Raw genomic sequence first — 18868 nt, forward strand, 5'->3', positions numbered from 1 at the left:
TGACAATTTCAGACCCCTCTATGATTTCTATTTGGGAGAACTTGCAAAATAGCAGGGTGTTCAAATACTTATTTTCCTCACTGTAAACATGCACGTAAGAAGCAACTTGGAGAATCATGCAGATGTATGTGTAAATGATAGGAGGTTAATTGTGTTGTGATAATTATACACACACATCTTTCCATACCAGAAGAAATAATGTAGTATGCGTAAAAACGTAAAAACCTGTACCGTATTTTCCGGACTATAAGCTGCTACTTTTTCCCACGCTTTGAAATACGCGGTTTAAACAATGAAGCGGTTAATTTATGGATTTTTCCTGGGTTTTTTCGGATTTCACAAGCTTCAAGACAAAAAACTGAGCCCCATAACAGTAGACCAATAAAATTCCTGAATGGGTTAAGGTGAACCAATGAATCTCATATTATTATATCGCGCTCCCACTGAATCGGGCCGCACCACATCAGAAATATGGATTAGATTCCTCTGACGTTTGACCTAACTCTCACTCGGACTGTCTACAGGAAATGCGAATAATTTGTCACGCTGAAAACAACCGGGCATGAAAAAAATGCACTTCACCTGTGTTCTGAGCTGCACGGCATCGGGAGAAAAGCTTCACCGATGGTGATTTTTTAACCCACAACGATGCCAAAAGAAAAATTGTTGTGAAAGGAAGAAGGAGGAAGACAGTGAACAATGACCTTCTTGGTAGGCTACTGTTTAGATACAAGCCGTGTAACAGACACTGTCTTTCGTTAAAGCCTGTGTAAAGTTCATTAGTTTTAGTGTAGGCACCTGCGGCCTATAGACAGGTGCAGCGTATTTATGTTCAAAATAAAAATCTTTGTAAAATTCAATGAGTGCAGCTTGCATTTGGGTGCGCTTAATAGTCCGGAAATTACGGTATTCACAGTTTGCAAAAAAAAAAAAAAAAAACTATATTCTTTGGTCATGTTGATTATTTTAGAGTATCTAGTGTTTGTGTGCTTGTGTATCATGAACCCTGTGAGTAGACTAAGGTGTTAAAGTGGAAGATCAGAGCTTGTGAATACCTGACGATGAAGTCTGAGTGAGCTTCCTGCATTATGAGTTTCTCAGAGCGAATATGCTCCTGTTGTCTGGTGTCTACAATGTGGCGTTTCTTCAGGATCTTCATAGCAAATGTCTTATACTCATCACTCTTAAGCTGCACCTGGGATTACAAATTAAGCAACAAAGACACATGTAAGCCCTAAAAATACAAGTGTTTATTTCAATATAAATAGTAAAAAGCTGCTCTTTGTTCTACCACAGAAAAACTTAATTTTTAGTTAATTGATCTCCCTAACCTCAGCTCCAATAAATGAGCATAATATCTCCCTTAATGTGCATCACATACCCCAAAATAGCAAGCAGATAGATATTTCTTGTTGAACAATTTTGCAATATTTTGTCTATCTTATCGTTATCTTGTATAACGTTTTGCAAGCAAGATCGATAAAAAAAAAAGAAATTACCAACTCAACACGTCCAAATCCTCCGACTCCAAGGGTGTCTATAATGTTGAAGTCTGACAGGTGCAGGTTGAAGAAGAACACGTTCTCTGCCTCATACCTGCATGATACCAAGCGAAAGAATGGGAAGCGTTTAGAGAAATTTAGCCGAAAGGAAAAGATACCTGGAAAAAATAAGTGGAACATTTTTCCTCTTTATTCTCAAAGCCTGTGAACTGAGCGTTCATTTCGTCTGACTTCTGCACCAAAAAAAAAACACAGAACCTATGATTAATTTTATTAGAATCTAGATTAAGTCTAAAGTCTGCTTCCTCTTCAATCCATTGAGCTGACAAAGCTGTCTTCACTGACATTGTATCCATTCGGCCTGTGTATTTTTAGTTAGACAACCCGCTTGATGCTAAAAAGAGTGTCCATGCTACATTCATTTATACTCTAACTTTCAGCAAGAGAATGCTTATACTCTAATGATATTATTTACTCGTATCATTGATCTTATTACAAGAAGGCCGATCCACTCTGACTGGCTGGTTTTGTTTAGATTTATATGACATTTTAGGAGGTAAACGAGACTTCCAAGAAAGAGGATCAATTTACCAGAATGTGCCTAAGCAAATGGAGGCATTATACAAGCCCTCATAAAATTATTGGTGCATGTAAATTGGTGTGGCAAAAGGAGAAATTATAGAAAATATGTAAATTTCATTAGTTAGGAGATCAAAAGTAAGGATTGTTTATATTAATTTTGCATTAGCAAGCAAAAGCTGACTGCTGCCATTACTGTAGAGATGGTTTTCTCCTGAGAGCTCCATGGGACAGGACTGAATTGATTGTAATAAAACTGATTTGCGTCTTCTAATTCGTGACTGAAAGATGTCTTCATTTGGTTTGTTTGTTGGAAGTTTTAAAACTTATTGGTAATTGACTAGTGAATAACTTAAACTGACTAGATTAATGAGTCACTTAACTGATATGTCTGCTTGGACATTGGACCTTAGTTCCGACAAAAGGAATAGACTGAAACTAGACCGAGAAGTCAATCAGAATCATCACTCATCTTCAGGAGCATGTCCTTTAACTTATAAGAAATTCTCAATACATTCCTTTGCGTACATGAGAAATGGCGGAACTTTACATAGACAAAATACATTAAGTTCAAATAAATTTTGAACATATCCAGGTTTTCCTGGAATACTGTGATTATTCTTTGTGCCTGATTACAATCTTTGACTTATTGCTTTCAGCCAGTGAAGTCTACGTATAAGCAGAAAGAGAGAAATGGCAGATCATCCAGCTGGGTCTTTTTAAAACACTGAGTCACGTGAGAATCTGAGTAATAACACATTTGGGGCTGTGTTTGGCTGACTGGTGTCAAACAAAGGTCATTATTTTCCACGTACACTGCCAAGGACCCTAACACACACTTAAGTTAGTCTTCACAATCCTTGTGAGGACCATACATAATTAGTAATGCAGCTAATTGATACTTTGCTTATACACAAACCTAATAAACCTGTGCTTTTTTCTGCAAATGTCTGATATTGATATCTTTGCTGGGATATTTAAACGGCACCGCATTTTTATCTTCTGCACATAACTATTCCAAATTAATAATCTTGTAATAGATAAAGATTTATCTGCATTAGCCATAAATATAAGTTTTGCCCCAATGGAGGATAACCTGCTCTCCAGGAATAGCTCACAGTTCGCATCTTGGCCTGTAGATGGCAGACGGCTCTTATTGCAGCGAGAAAAAAAAAGTCTGGGATCGCGCACAGTACACAGCCCGTCCTGAGCACGGGCTGTTGTTAATCCCAAGGATTAGTCACAATTTCGTCAGTGGAATATTTCCCCAAATCTCTGGAATTAGGAATGCCAGCACGAGATTAAAAGCATATTTGTTCAACTTGGCCTGTTCATACTTCAGCCTTCTTTTCTTGTTCAATATACTTTTTTATCATACTCCTGGTAGTGAATTTATAATTACTTTATAAGTGATTATACACTAATTCTATGTGCTTAAGTAGAAATTCTTTTGAAATCTGGTATTTAAAGCACTTTCAGTTTTCCTGAAACTAGAATGCAAAATGATATAGTGTATAAACAATTATTATTATTATTATTATTATTATTATTATTATTATTATTATTATTATTATTATTATTGTCCTCAAGACTGATATATCTGTGTAATGCAAGCTTGCTCATTGTGCATATTCAGAGAAAGATAAACTACATGGGACATGTGATAGCATGAGATATCTCTATTCAGTAAGTGACTGTGATTGGCACCATGACTACAAGGTGGGATCATTCTTATCACGCACAGATGTCGGGAACAGTACATAAATAGAGCATAAGCTAGGGCTCTAAACCTCATAATCTCCATATTGTGTGGAGTGTTCTGTGTCCTTTAGTGAGGAATACTTTCCATTTATTTAACAAGATACTTGCAACGTGCTTGGCGTATGGAAATAAATATATAATAAAAAAATCATATGCTCCTGAAATTCAGGATATATTTAGGAATGGGTTATTTTTTGCTTAAAAATGTGAGTTTCAACACGTGGTGAAGACAATGAACTACGCCTGCAGCTATCGATTATTTTAGTAATCGAGTATTCCACTGATTATTCCAGTGATTAATCAAGTAATCGAATAATAAGTACTTTTCCTTTATTAAAGAGCAATATTAAATATACAAGGGAAAATAAGACATGTCTCTTTTTCAAAAATTTGCATTTTATTGCTAAAATCACATGCAAGAACATCTGTAAAAACTCTTCTTCTTCTTCTTCTTTCGGCTGCTCCCATTAGGGGTCGCCACAGCGGATCATCCATCTCCATACCACCCTGTCCTCTACATCTGCCTCTTTCACACCAACTACCTGCATGTCTTCCCTCACCACATCCATGAACCTCCTCCTTGGCCTTCCTCTTTTCCTTCTACCTGGTGGCTCCATCTTCAGCATTCTTCTACCAATATAATTCATGTCCCTTCTCTGCACATGTCCAAACCATCTCAATCTCGCCTCCCTCACCTTGTAACCAAAACATCCTACATGTGCTGTCCCTCTAATAAACTCATTTCTAATCTTGTCCATCCTCGTCACTCCCAACGAAAACCTTAACATCTTCAGCTCTGTTACCTCCAGCTCCACCTCCTGTCTTTTACTCAATGCCACTGTCTCTAATCCATACAACATCGCAGGTCTCACCACAGTCCTATAAACTTTCCCTTTCATTCTTGCAGATACCCTACTATCACAAATCACTCCTGTCCTCTTCTCCACCCACTCCACCCTGTAAAAACTAAACCCATTTAATTGCCTTATTACATCAAAATTCAAAAACAAATATATAAATAACTAAATCATAAATATAAATACATTTCAGATTACTCTAAAAAGGGGTAAACACACTGTATGGTGTTTTCTTAGTTTTCAGTTTTAAATGATCCCAAACTTTGGAAACTTTCTGTTATTTAAATTACATTTTCATTTTCAAAGCCCATTTCTGACACACACACACAAAGGTTTGGCAATTTTTTTTTTTACTCCAACACACATCCATCCATCCATCCATCTATCTATCTATCTATCTATCTATCTATCTATCTATCTATCTATCTATCTATCTATCTATCTATCTATCCATCTATCCATCTATCTATCTATCTATCTATCTATCTATCTATCTATCTATCTATATACATTGAGGAAAATAAGTATTTGAACACCCTGCTATTTTGCAAGTTTTCCCACTAAGAAATCATGGAGGGGTCTGAAATTGTCATCGTAGGTGCATGTCCACTGTGAGAGACATAATCTAAAAAAAAAAAAATCCAAAAATCACAATGTATGAATGCGCACACTTGATATGCTTCTTACAGAGCCACTCCTTGGTTATCCTGGCTGTGTGCTTCGGGTCATTGTCATGTTGGAAGAACCAGCCTCGACCCATCTTCAATCCTCTAACTGAGGGAAGGAGGTTGTTCCCCAAAATCTCGCAATACATGGTCCCGGTCATCCTCTCCTTAATACAGTGCAGTCGCCCTGTCCCATGTGCAGAAAAACACCCCCAAAGCATGATGCTACCACCCCCATGCTTCACAGTAGGGATGGTGTTCTTGGGATGGTACTCATCATTCTTCTACCTTCAAACACGTTTAGTGGAATTATGACCCAAAAGTTCTATTTTGGTCTCATCTGACCACATGACTTTTTCCCATGACTCCTCTGGATCATCCAAATGGTCATTGGCAAACTTAAGACGTGCCTGGACATGTGCTGGTTTAAGCAGGGGAACCTTCCGTGCCATGCATGATTTCAAACCATGACGTCTTAGTGTATTACCAACAGTAACCTTGGAAATGGTGGTCCCAGCTCTTTTTAGGTCATTGACCAGCTTCTCCCGTGTAGTTCTGGGCTGATTTCTCACCTTCCTTAGGATCATTAAAACCCCACGAGGTGAGATATTGCATGGAGCCCCAGTCCGAGGGAGATTGACAGTCAGGTTTAGCTTCTTCCATTTTCTAATGATTGCTCCAACAGTGGACCTTTTTTACCAAGCTGCTTGGCAATTTCCCCGTAACCCTTTCCAGCCTTGTGGAGGTGTCCAATTTTGTCTCTAGCGTCTTTGGACAGCTCTTTGGTCTTGGCCATGTTAGTAGTTGGATTCTTACTGATTGTATGGGGTGGACAGGTGTGTTTATGCAGCTAACGACCTCAAACAGGTGCATCTAATTTAGGATAATAAATGTAGTGTAGGTGGACATTTTAAAGGCAGACTAACAGGTCTTTGATGGTCAGAATTCTGATAGACAGGTGTTCAAATACTTATTTGCAGCTGTATCATACAAATAAATAGTTTAAAAATCATATATTGTGATTTCTTGATTTTTTTTTTTAGATTATGTCTCTCATAGTGGACATGCACCTACGATGAAAATTTCAGACCCCTCCATGATTTCTAAGTGGGAGAACTTGCAAAATAGCAGGGTGTTCAAATACTTATTTTCCTCACTGTATATATATATATATATATATATATATATATATATATATATATATATATATATATATATATAAAATAACTAAACATATGCATGTGTCTAAGGAGATCATATGAGATCATGATGCATGATGTAATGCCTCTATGTGTGTGTGTTTCCGGTAGATGAACTGTAAAGGAGCAGTGATCCCTCTCTCAGGACTGAGGGCTGGTATTATTGGCTGCTATATCTGAGTGCACGGAAGAAAGTGCTCCCTAATGTCCCAGGCTTTAGGCTTTTTGCTGTATCATAGCTGTCCAACTAGAGCTCTTTGGCCACTGGAGAGCAGATCAGTGGTCTATCAGTGCAGCTGCTATGTCAGCTGTCGAATATAAATGTCTTTACAAAATATGCTAATGAAGCAGATACAAAAATGGCCATTGCGTTTCCAAAAATAAATTATATTGGCCTCATTATTTGTCTTATATGTACACTAATTTTAAATGATATGGTTCCTGGAACAATGATTACATTAGGGTAAAAAAAAAAGAGTTTTATTTCTCGGATAGAATATAGAGTATATAGATTAGTTCAAAGAAAATGTGAAAGAAAACAAACAGTGTTATAATCTTGACATGAAAAATATGGAAGAGGTATATTAATAATGTATCAGCTCTGGTAATTTACAATGCAGATGAGAAAGAGAAAGAGAAAGTAGAGAAAGTTTCTAAGGCTGCTGCTTTGATCTAGTAGAGGAAAGTTTTGCAGTCAGCGTAGGAGCTAAGACTTATTCACATCATTTGCAAACTTTGACTGGATAATTACTATAGAAACAATAATTTCTCTTTATGTGCGTGTGTGTGTGTGTGTGTGTGCGTGTGCGTGTGCGTGTGCGTGTGCGTGTGTGCGTGTGTGCGTGTGTGTGTGTGTGTGTGTGTGTGTTGGGCGATTATGTTTCTGAGAGTTCACATTACTCTCGTCTTTGCAGTTCTTCGGTTTCACATCACCTTAAACTGCCTGAGAGGTCATTGTCTCTAACTCTCATCTCATATTACTGTTCATTAAAAACAGTGTCAGTGGTAGTTGACTGTAGCACAGCTGTGAGGATGCTGACCTTTTGTCTCTTACTCAGACATGGCAGCATAGCTGTTCTTTTATGGCACTTTATGTCAATGAAAATGAATGAATGCGAAGATGCGAAGTAATCACAGTTACACATATAACCCCAAATACAAACGTTTGGTATGCTGTGTAAAATGTAACTAAAACAGAATGCAATGATTTGCAAATCTCATAAACCCATATTTTATTTCTTGGAAACAGAAGAGACCAGTTGCTGGTGTTTTGGAAAAGGAATATTGTCCTATTTGTGTCTGATACAGGATTCTAGCAGCTCAACAGTCCTGAATCTTCTTTGTCATATTTTTTATTTCATTATGTGGAAAATGTTTTCAATTGGTAAATGGTCTGGACTGCAGGCAGGTCAGTGCAGCACATCGGACTCTGAAGATATGCTGTAGTAATAAGTTCAGTTGTGGTTTAGCATTATCTCTCTATAATATGCAAGGCCTTCCATAAAAAAAAAATTCTGGATAAAAGCATGTGTTGCTCTAAAACCCTCTTCTCTTTAGTCCAGAGGCTGCATCCATGGTTTCCAAAAATAATTTTAAAAATTCAATTCGCCTGACCACAGAACAGTTTTCCATGTTGCCTCAGTCCATTTTGAATTTAGCTTTAACTCAGAGAAAATGGCAGCATTTCTGCATCATGTTCAAATATGCTTCTTCTTTCCATGATAGAGTTTTAACCTGCATTTGTGGATGACAACTATTCTCACAGACAGTGGTTTCTGAAGGTGTTTCCAAGCCCATGCAATAATTTCCATTAAAGAATCAAGAATCACTTAATTCAGTGCTGCTTGAGGGTCAGAAGACTATGGGCATCCAGTATTGATTTTCATCCTTGTCCCTTGCTCAAGAGATTTCTCTGAATCATGGAATCTTTGAATGATATTATGTACTGTAGATGATGAGATATTCAAAGTCTTTGCAATTTTATGTTGAGGAACATTATTCTGAAATTGTTCCACAATATGAAGATGTTTATTTGCAGAATAATGAACCTCTGCCAAATCTTTATTTCTGAGAGACCCTGCATCTCTAAGGTACTCTTTTTGTACACAATTGTTACTGACCTGTGGCCAATTAACTAAATTAGTTCGAAAATGTTCCTCCAGCTGCTTCAGTAACACTTACTTCTCCAGCCTTCTGTTGCCTCTGTCCCAACACTTTTGAGAGGTGTTGCAACCATCAACATTTTAAATGACCATATCTTTTTCTTGGGTTTCTACTCAGTTTAAACATTTAATGTTTTCTATGTTCTATTGGGAATAAGATAATGGTTTATAATGATTGTATATTGCATCCTGTTTTTATTTTCATTTTACATTTTGCTGTAATATTAAAACAAATATTCACATTCTCCCTGTAATGTCATTGAAAAGATGAGAGTTGGCACTTCAGACTGGTGGATTTAACTCTTGATTTGATTACTGATTATAATATATAGAAATTATTTTTTCTTTTCTTTATTTATTAAGCCATAAATGAAAAAAAAAAAAAAATTAAATATCAATTTATGTATTATTTAGCAACATAAATAGACATAAATGTATAAAAAAAAAAGTTAAATATGGTAACTGTTTTTTATATGTATTACTGTTTTTACATATATAGTAGGTCAATCATTTAAAATATGTAATAGTGATTAATCGCATAATTTAGTTAATGCGTGTTAACTTGTGTTTAATTGCAACGTTAAAAAATGAATTTGCGTTAACGAATTCAAATAAGTTAATTTGCCAGTTGTGAGAGAGTGGCGTTCCGAGTCGGACGGAACGAGCAGTAAGAAACACCTGCAGCTGATGAGACTAAGGAGTGCGCTCTGTTTCAGTCCGGTGATGCCAATAAAGAGGGGAGACGGCAATAGGAGAGAGATGGCACCAAGCAGAGACAAGCGGAAGGGTCACTGAACAATGATAAGCACGGATGGGCACCTGTGAAAGACGTGCCGGTCAGTGAGTGCACTCGGGTGGACGCCAGGAAAAGGCGTGCTGGTCTGCAAGAATCCTGATCAGTAAAAATTTAAGTAAATAAAGAAAGCTCTGCATGGTGAACTTTTGCCTGTCTATTTTTCTTCCAGCGCAGAATCAGTGAGTATGTTACAGTGGTGCCGAAACCCCATGCTGGATAAGGGGTATGATGCCAGGGAGACTTTGCTACAAAGGAAGCGGGAACAGGCCAGCAGGAGTGCTGCAGCCATCACAGCCGCCACCTGCCTCCTATTCAGCAAGATAAGCCTGCGCCAAAACAGGCACTCCATCGTCTTCTACGCCTTTTCAGGAAAGTCCAGATGGTGGTGTACCATGGGAGAGGCAACTTCTCTTCCTCTCTTTCACCCCTCTCCTTCTCCTCCGAACTTCACCACCTGCCCGCCCGCTCTCTCACTCACTCCTAGGAATCTAGAAGCACTTGCCAACACCTTCTCATGCCATGGGGTGGGTGGCGGGGGAGTCAGTCAGGAGGCGTTGGGGGTATGTGTCAGCAGGGCACGAGTGGAGGGTGGAGCCAGATGGAACAAGAAGCAAGAAACACCTGCAGCTAATTAAACTAATGAGTGCACTCTGTCTCAGTCCGGCGACGCCAATAAAGAGAGAGAGAGCCACCAAGCACAGATGAGCGGAAGGGTCGTGCTAACCGGCGAGTGCACTTGAACGATGCGAGGAAAAGGCATGCCGTCCGCGAGGAAACTTGGGTGGGCGCTATAGACAGAAATTGTGCCGATCCTCGAGTGGGACGAGCAGACGACGGAGGAAGGCGGGTGAGCCCCAGTGTAAGTACTGGAAAGGTGAAAATGAAAGTAAATAAAGAAAGCTCTGCTTGGGGAACTTTTGCCTGTCTCTCTTTCTTCCAGTGGGATTCGTTACAATATAATTTATGTGATTTTATATATATATATATATATATATATATATATATATATATATATATATATATATATATATATATATACATACAGTGGTGTGAAAAAGTGTTGGTCCTCCTGATTTCTTATTTTGTTGCATGTTTGTCACACCTTTAATGTTTCACACAAGTGAACACAACATGCAGTTTTTAAATGAAGGTTTTTATTATTAAGGGAAAACTAAATCCAAAACTACATGGCCCTGTGTGAAAAAGTGTTAAAACTGGCTTATCACACCTATGTTCAATTTCTCTAACCACTCTCAGGCCTGATTACTGCCACACCTGTACACAATCAAAAAATCTCTTAACTAGGACCTGCCTGACAAAGTGAAGTAAACCAAAAGATCCTCAAAACCTAAACATCATGACGAGATCCAAAGAAATTCAGAAACAAATGAGAAAGAAAGAAATTGAGATCTATCAGTCTGGTGGTGGATTTTCTGAACTTGCACTGGTCTTTGAAAGTAACCACAAAAGCCACACATTCTGAAAGCACCCCCCAGACCCTACTGTAGCTTAGTGAATTCATCAAGACAATTTGTCACTAAATTCCAAATCAGAAATCTGCAAATTATCGTGGGTTGACTATATAGGGAAATATATATATATATATATATATATATATATATATATATATATATATATATATATATATATATATATATATATATATATATATATAAAATGCTGCATGCAACTTAATATACTTATTTATGCTTAATAACTGTAACAACACTAATAATACTAAGATATGAAATGGGCTTACTTTGCTTTGGCCTCAGCATCTTCTGATCCTTTGCTGGACACATCCTCCAAACCTCCAATAAGGTGCTTATAGGATCTAAAAACAGAATATAATAATGTTCAAACATTCCATTTCAAACATGGAAGAAAGGTCTTCCACATCCCAAATTACATACCCTGGTGTAAATGAGAATACAAGACAACAGTGTAGTAAAATAATCAAATGAAAAAAAGTTGTAAGTGCAACTAGTAAGTAAATTCTCTTATTAAGGGAAAAGAAGAAAGTCATTACATTTGAAGGCTAACCTAATTAAAAATCTGTGTTTTCTTGCTGTACTGAGAAACAGAATATTCAATTATGTATGATATCTGCTGCTGAGAATATTAGAAATAATGATAAAAACAGCCCCTCTTCTATTTCAGCAGTGTGATCACAGAGAAGGGAGATGGAATATGTTGGTGTGTGTGTCTTGGTTGATAAATATTACAGAGAGAAATGGTAATAATGCCTGGGATGAGCGTCTGTTGATGTGTTTATACCAAAAATGGCTGCTATGGCACTGCAGTTTAATCAATCCGAGTAAATATTTAAATTCCCTCTCACCCTCCCTCTACCCCTACATTTCTCCTTCCCCAAAGAAAGATATGTTTAACAGGAATTACTTCTGACATGTGCAACACTGTATCTTTATCAACATGATTTAAAAGTGTCCATAAAATAGATTTTCATAGATTTTCATTCAGCGTTTTATTCATGAAGGATTTACCAAATACACTTCGGACAAAAAAAAAGCAAATGCTTTATTTTATGTGTATTTACATTACCAAGACCTTTGCAAAGTACTTTAGAAGTTGCATGGAATTGTATGCAGTGAGCTTCATATTTCACAGTTGCTTTCCCTAAATATTTTCATGTGTAAGTGTCTTTGTATATGGCAGCTTAACAGCATGGAGCTAAAATATACTATACGGCCAAAAGTTTGTGGGCACCTGACATAACACTCATATGAGCTTGTTAAACCTCCCATTTCAGATCTTTTTTTGCTGTTATAAAAAAAACTCCATTCTAGTGGCAAGGCTTTCCACTGGATTTTGGAGAGTAGCTGTGGAGATTTGTGCTCATTCAGCTCATGAGGTCAAACACTCATGTGTGGCAAGAAAGCCTGGAGAGCAGTCAGCATTCCGATTCATCCCAAAAGAGTTCATTGGGGTTAAGTTTAGGGCTTTGTGGAGGCCACTTCAGTTCTTCCACTCTATGTTCATATATTATTGGTTGCACAGCCATACACAGTACAACATATAGTTAAAATATTTTATGTCATAAAAAAAAGACCTGCATAGTGCAGGTATATTATGTATATAAAAGAAAAACTGTCGACAATATGTTGATAATGTGCAGTTATATGTGCAATACAATGTATAGCATCAAGCTAGTTGTATTGGTAGTTACAGTTAAGTATCATGCTGGAAAATGTTTGGTTCTCTTAGAAGGCTTCCACACTGGCAGTTTAGTCAAATACTTGGAGGTGGTCCAAGTCTCACTGGGACTGTTAAAGTGGTAAAAAAAAAAAAACCTGCAAGTTAATAAACTTTAATCTGTTCTAAATCTGTCTTAAATTAATACTTTTCAAGTTTTCAATACTCTAATTAACATGGGCATGGACAAATAAGGATGCTTTATGCAAATATATGTTTATTATTAGTGAAACCATACTCAACATAAAACAAAATATTCTTGTAAATGTTTTAAAGTAATTATAACAAGTAACAAAATGAGTACAATTAAGTAACAAATGTTTAGTGATTAAAAGTTATCTTTTTGGTGGCATTTATTATTTGTTTTTATCTATCTGTTGCGTTGAAGGTTTGAAGTTTGCCTCTTTTATATTTATTTATTTATAATTTTTAATAAAAATGGTCAAACAGAAATGCATGCTGAATTAATCGAGTGTTAATAAATTATTGCGTTAACTTGGATTTGTGCCCAGCGTGAATTCCATCTCAGTCCCAGTAAATGGAAATCTCAATACTACAGCAAACAAATACATACTATACAATTCGTGCTTTGTTAGAACAGTTTGGGAAAGAACCAGATGTGTGTGAGATGGTCAGGTGTCTACAAATCTTTGGCCATATAGTGTAGCAACAATGACTGCTGTAGTCAAAACAGATTAACATAGCAAAGAGCAAAGAATAATTTTTACCGTAAATGTTTCCATATATTCAGCTATAAATAATCTTTTAGTTAAATTTGGAATTTGAATTAAATTTGAAGGACTCATATCGGTGAGCACATTTAGAGGGTTCAAAATGGAGAACTGTAACAATCAGTTAATAAATACTTTCTCAGTCTAGCAAAACTGCGCACAGCAGCCTATTAAGTTGTAACAGCTCATAAAGAGCTAAATGAGCACATTACCCAGGAGACAACCTGTCTGCACAGATCACCGACACACACAGCAATTAAACTATTCAGCATAGAGCCAGATTTTATTCACACAATCACACCTCTGAATAGAAGAACTTATTCAGGCACTGAATAAATAAGGCATTCATACAAACTCGTAGTAACCTGAGAAACATGTCATGTCAGAAAGCTTTATATGCAACAGTCAACTAAATCAGCAACATTGATAAAATTAAATTTTGTCCAGAATTATTATTATATTAATAATAATAATAATAATAACAATAATAAAACATAATTATTGGCAGCCTTTAATTCAATAGGCAAATTGATTGTAAAACACCAAAGTTGGAAATATATAGTCTATGTTCGGAAAAATTTCCAACTTCTCCTACAGATAAAATCATTAACTAAATGCTCATTAATTAGGCTTATAAAGCCTTTTTTTTTTTTTTTTTTTTTTTTTTTTTTTTTACAAAATACCACCCATATAAATCATTTATTTTATATAAAATACATTAAAAAGCACACCTAGGGCCATATGTATAAAATGTTTAGAATAAAGTCTAGAACTAGAAGAATATTCAACATTTGCCTTCAAAATAAATATAAGGAGGAAATTTCATTACAGCTTTATACTAAAGCTGTGCTTAAGCTCAAATGATCACTGCACATGCTCTAGTTTATTATTTTTTTAAGCCATGTGGATAATATTTAAGCTGACATTACAGTGAGTATAATAAAGCAGAATGGATGATATAATGACTAATACTCACTCTCTGTCAATGACAAGGCAGGTTACAGTCTCTGCAGCTATGACACTGGCTGTCCTGATGTCCTCTCTGTGCAAAAAAAAAAAAAACATGATAACGACATGAGTAAAATAAATGAGCAACACAGAAACTGATCTGTGCCTAAATCAAGTTAGACTCAGGGGAAAAAAGGTTATATCAGCTGCTCTTGTGTAGCTGTATGGTCAGTTGAACAAGAAACTCTCAGAGAGAGTAAAAAAACCCTTACAAAATTATCTTTAGTCATGCCCTATATTCAGGTTTTTTAAGGTTTAATAACTGATCATAAGAAAGGAACAGAATTGTGTTGCCTATCAATATTTGTAAGTTGCATTATAGGATTTAAAAATTTTGCTCAGATCTCAATAAGGCAATTTTGTAAAAGAAAAAAAAATTGCCATTACTCAGAGCCTTTCTGTAAGCCATCGTTAACCTCCCCTGGCTCGCTGAACTCTAAGGATACGTCACCGCAATCGCCTGAGTCAGAATCCGAGCGTGAATTCATAATGCTCAACTAACACACTGTTTTTAGTTCTCATAACACGGTCAACTGCAAACATTTGCTCCGACCAAAACTCACTACTACCTCACAGATCCATCCAACCCGTCACAACACACACACACACACACACACACACACACACACACACACACACAAACCACACACACACACACACACAAACCACACACACACACACACAAACCACACACACACACACACACACAAATGCCCTGTGCTCTGACTGACAAGTAAGAAGAGTAAATGTTAATGTAAACAGAGTACACACATGCTCTAATCCCAATCAAAGTATCTTTTGCTTGGACGGAGGTGAGAATTCTTCACTACTCAACCCTAAATCCCTCACAACACATACACACTCAGAGAAGGTCGCAGCTGCTCCACACAACAGCAGAGAAAAGACAACATGAAAAAAAAAAATGTGCCATTACTAAGCCAGAGGGTTGGAGTAAGCCCCAGGGTTGATGAGTGTAATTATGGCCAGAGTTCGCTCTATAAGAGTCTTTATAAGAGACATTAAGTGGCCAGCAATGCCCTCCTTGTAGTGTATATTGACTCATCTCAAAACATGACATGTGCTCTGTGAAAAACTCCTCTTCTTGTTTCGGTCACACACATACACACCTAGTCTACACTGGCACAGTACACAGTACAGTTCATGAGGACAATCTAAATACCTGGAGTCCACATGCCGTAAGCTGTGCCAGACTAGAACCGTCTCAGATCAGATTGCTTACTGGAAGTTCAAGTCAGACATAAACAAGGCGATCGTTTCGGAAATTGATTGCAAAAGTCCACAACGCAGACTTGTATATGCTGCAACCTTCTGTGATTGTGGACGCAGTATGCAAACTAGAATGAAAACTGTATAGATTTGCATTTCATTCATTTTTTATGTCTCCAAAAATCAGCACACATTTGTTACTCTGAAAAAAGTAAAAGGAAAACACACAGGGACAAAGAAGGACTGTTACTATTTATGAACACTGATTTTCTGTATTCCAGTCATTCATCAAATACACCCAGGATAAAACCTTTAATAGAAAGAAGGAAAAAGCATCCTCTGATCTAAGCAAGAAAATACCAAGTAAAAATACCATCTGTCATAAGCTTGAACCTAGTACTATAATAATAGTAACAAATTACAGCAAAGTATTTGGAAAGGCCTGCAGGTTCTGCATGATATTACCGAAAACAGCATTTAGGGATTTTTCTATTACTTTTATCTGGGCCAACAGAAAATTAACTCTATGTCAACCTCTGTAGAAATATATTTTTTCTACACTTACATTGTACAAAGGATTAAGTTATCAAAACCCTACATAAAAAAACAATCAAATATATTAGAAATAAGGAATAGAGCCATTGTACAACAGCTTCTGTTCTCCCTGGAATGCTGCCAAGTGCTGAATGGTTAGGGGATGTTGGACCATTTTTCAGGTTATAATCTACCAGTTCTTTAATGGACAGAGAAGGTCGATATATATTTTGTAGTCCATGCCCAGGACTCCATAAGGGTTGACTGATGTTTAAATCTAGTCATTAGTGAGGCTATGGAAGACACTTGACTTCCTTTTAGTGTTAATCAAACCCCCCCGAGGAATTTAACCAGCATGTATAGGATATGTACAATATACTGTAACCTCTAGGATATGTATGCCTTAGGGTGTATCTGTTTCTGTAAAAGTGCTTAATAGATGTTGGCTGTTAAACAAGCATGGGCCTATGTGCAGTCATGCTGGGGTTTTAACATTTTTTTTATCTTTATTCAGTTTGGGTCACACTGGAGCTTATTCAACTGTGTGATTAATTATGTAGCATTTTTAGTTACTAAATGATACATAGTTAATATGCTGTAGTGTTCATCTATTCATTCAAATGCTCTTTGCTTATGCTGTTTGTAGATGTTTGAAACTGTGTGAAATCCCACAAATGTTTGCAATTACTACAGTAAATAACTTTGTGTGACTTATGTTTATTTGTAGTCTTTATCCTGTTTAGAAATCTGTTGGGTTCCTCAGGCTGTTTTTAAATCCCACACATAAAAGTGATAATTGTCAGACCTCTTTTTTAGCATCTGACACATGCTTTTAGTTGGACAACATCCTACTGTTACTCACCAGTGTTTGTGATTGTCATTTAAAAGTAAACAACATTTGAATAAAAGTAAATCTACGACAACGATCCCAGAAAAATAGGGGGCCTGCTTAGATAGATAGATAGATAGATAGATAGATAGATAGATAGATAGATAGATAGATAGATAGATAGATAGATAGATAGATAGATAGATAGATAGATAGATAGATAGATAGATAGATAGATCATTTTATATATATAAAATTATAAATATCTGTCCGCCCATCCATCCATCCATCCATCCATCCATCCATCCATCCATCCATCCATCCATCCATCTGTATATACAACTCACACTTCCCAATATTTTATTAACACATTGATTTCAAACATGTATTTCCTTCAAGCTCACACATTCACATGCAAGCATTTAGCAATCAGTTATTAAGCCTTTGGTCTTATATACAGGCCAATATTTCTCTTTAATTTCAATCAAATCAGTATTAACTTTTCTCATTTTATCATGTGTTACTATGGCATATAGAGAGGCATTAACGAAAAGACACCACTAGGTGGCACACTGCTACACTTTTATTGTATATACTGGATTTAGGTCATAACCAGCATTTTATGAAAGCAGTTCAGCGTGCTCCAGCTGCATGAACTCAGCCTGATGCATTTAATGACATATCTCATGGTTACAAAGAAGACATCCTACCCTTGCAAGGCTTTCTCTCCAAACCAATCGCCCTTCCCCAGAGAGCGCAGGTACACGGTGTCCTGACTGGCAGAGTCCTCCCTGGTCACGGTCACCTAAAACACAGAGACAGGTTACCAAAGAAACCTAATTAAAATGGCAAAATAGAAAAGAGCTCTTGGGGCACTTTAACATTTGAACATCATACTGCTGCTGAGCAAAAAAAAAAAGAACTTACCTTTCCCTTACTAATGATGAAAAAAGTGTCTCCCCTGGCACCCTGCCTGATTATATAATCCCCATCCTCATAATGCGTCTGAATACCAAAAACAGAAAAAAAAGCATTCAACAGGAGAAGAACAAGAAAATGTAGGGAGTATATTTTAGATGCTGCAAAAGGAATTTTTTGAAAACTATTCATGGCTATGTCGATACTACTGCAAAAGTGAATACCATTTGCATGAATAACACAACAGACCAAATTTGAGGCTGATCGGTGTTGTTAGTTATGGTAATTCAATTTTAAATGGCTAGTTTCCACACTCACCTACAATTTTGAAAAAAGTCACTGCCAATTCTCCCTACCTCGTATGACTGAGACTCTAACCCCTAATATGCTGGGAAAGGGTGAATGCACACACATGCCCTCCTGTTATTGTGTGCCATCACTGTCCTCTAGACAGATGTAATGAGAGATGCAAAAGCGCACAGACGAAACAGAACCCCAAATCTGACCGAAGCTAAAAACCTCCCCGTGTGACCTATAACATAACCTTTAAGCCACCAGAGATTTTAATGTAACAAAGCTGACAAAATTAAAGAAATTGTATTTGAAATTGTGTTTTGCAAATTAAAATACAGGTTTGCAATTAAGTCGTCTTCTTCTTTCGGCTTCTCCCATTAGGGGTCGCCACAGCGGATCATCCGTCTCTATACCACCCTGTCCTCTACATCTGCCTCTTTCACACCAACTACCTGCATGTCTTCGCTCACCACATCCATGAACCTCCTGCTTGGCCTTCCTCTTTTCCTCCTTACTGGTGGCTCCATCCTCAGCATTCTCCTACCGATATACCCCATGTCCCTCCTTTGCACATGTCCAAACCATCTCAATCT

The 18868-nt window shown here is 37.0% G+C and overlaps 1 protein-coding gene across 2 annotated transcripts in view; it reads right to left on the bottom strand.

Moving 5' to 3' along the window:
- Positions 1–18868, bottom strand: part of prkg1a (protein kinase cGMP-dependent 1a) — a 76998-nt gene that overhangs the window by 10225 nt on the left and 47905 nt on the right. For both annotated transcript variants that reach the window (XM_083539673.1, XM_083539672.1), the window contains exons 6-11: positions 17991–18068; positions 17774–17868; positions 14442–14507; positions 11281–11355; positions 1500–1596; positions 1056–1195 (exon numbers count right to left, since the gene is read on the bottom strand). In XM_083539673.1, the coding sequence (XP_083395799.1) occupies positions 1056–1195; positions 1500–1596; positions 11281–11355; positions 14442–14507; positions 17774–17868; positions 17991–18068 (551 nt within the window). The remainder of the gene's footprint in view (positions 1–1055; positions 1196–1499; positions 1597–11280; positions 11356–14441; positions 14508–17773; positions 17869–17990; positions 18069–18868) is intronic.

This window comes from Silurus aristotelis, assembly GCF_946808225.1.
Source record: "Silurus aristotelis genome assembly, chromosome: 4".
In the NCBI taxonomy this organism is placed as follows: Eukaryota; Metazoa; Chordata; class Actinopteri; order Siluriformes; family Siluridae; genus Silurus; species Silurus aristotelis.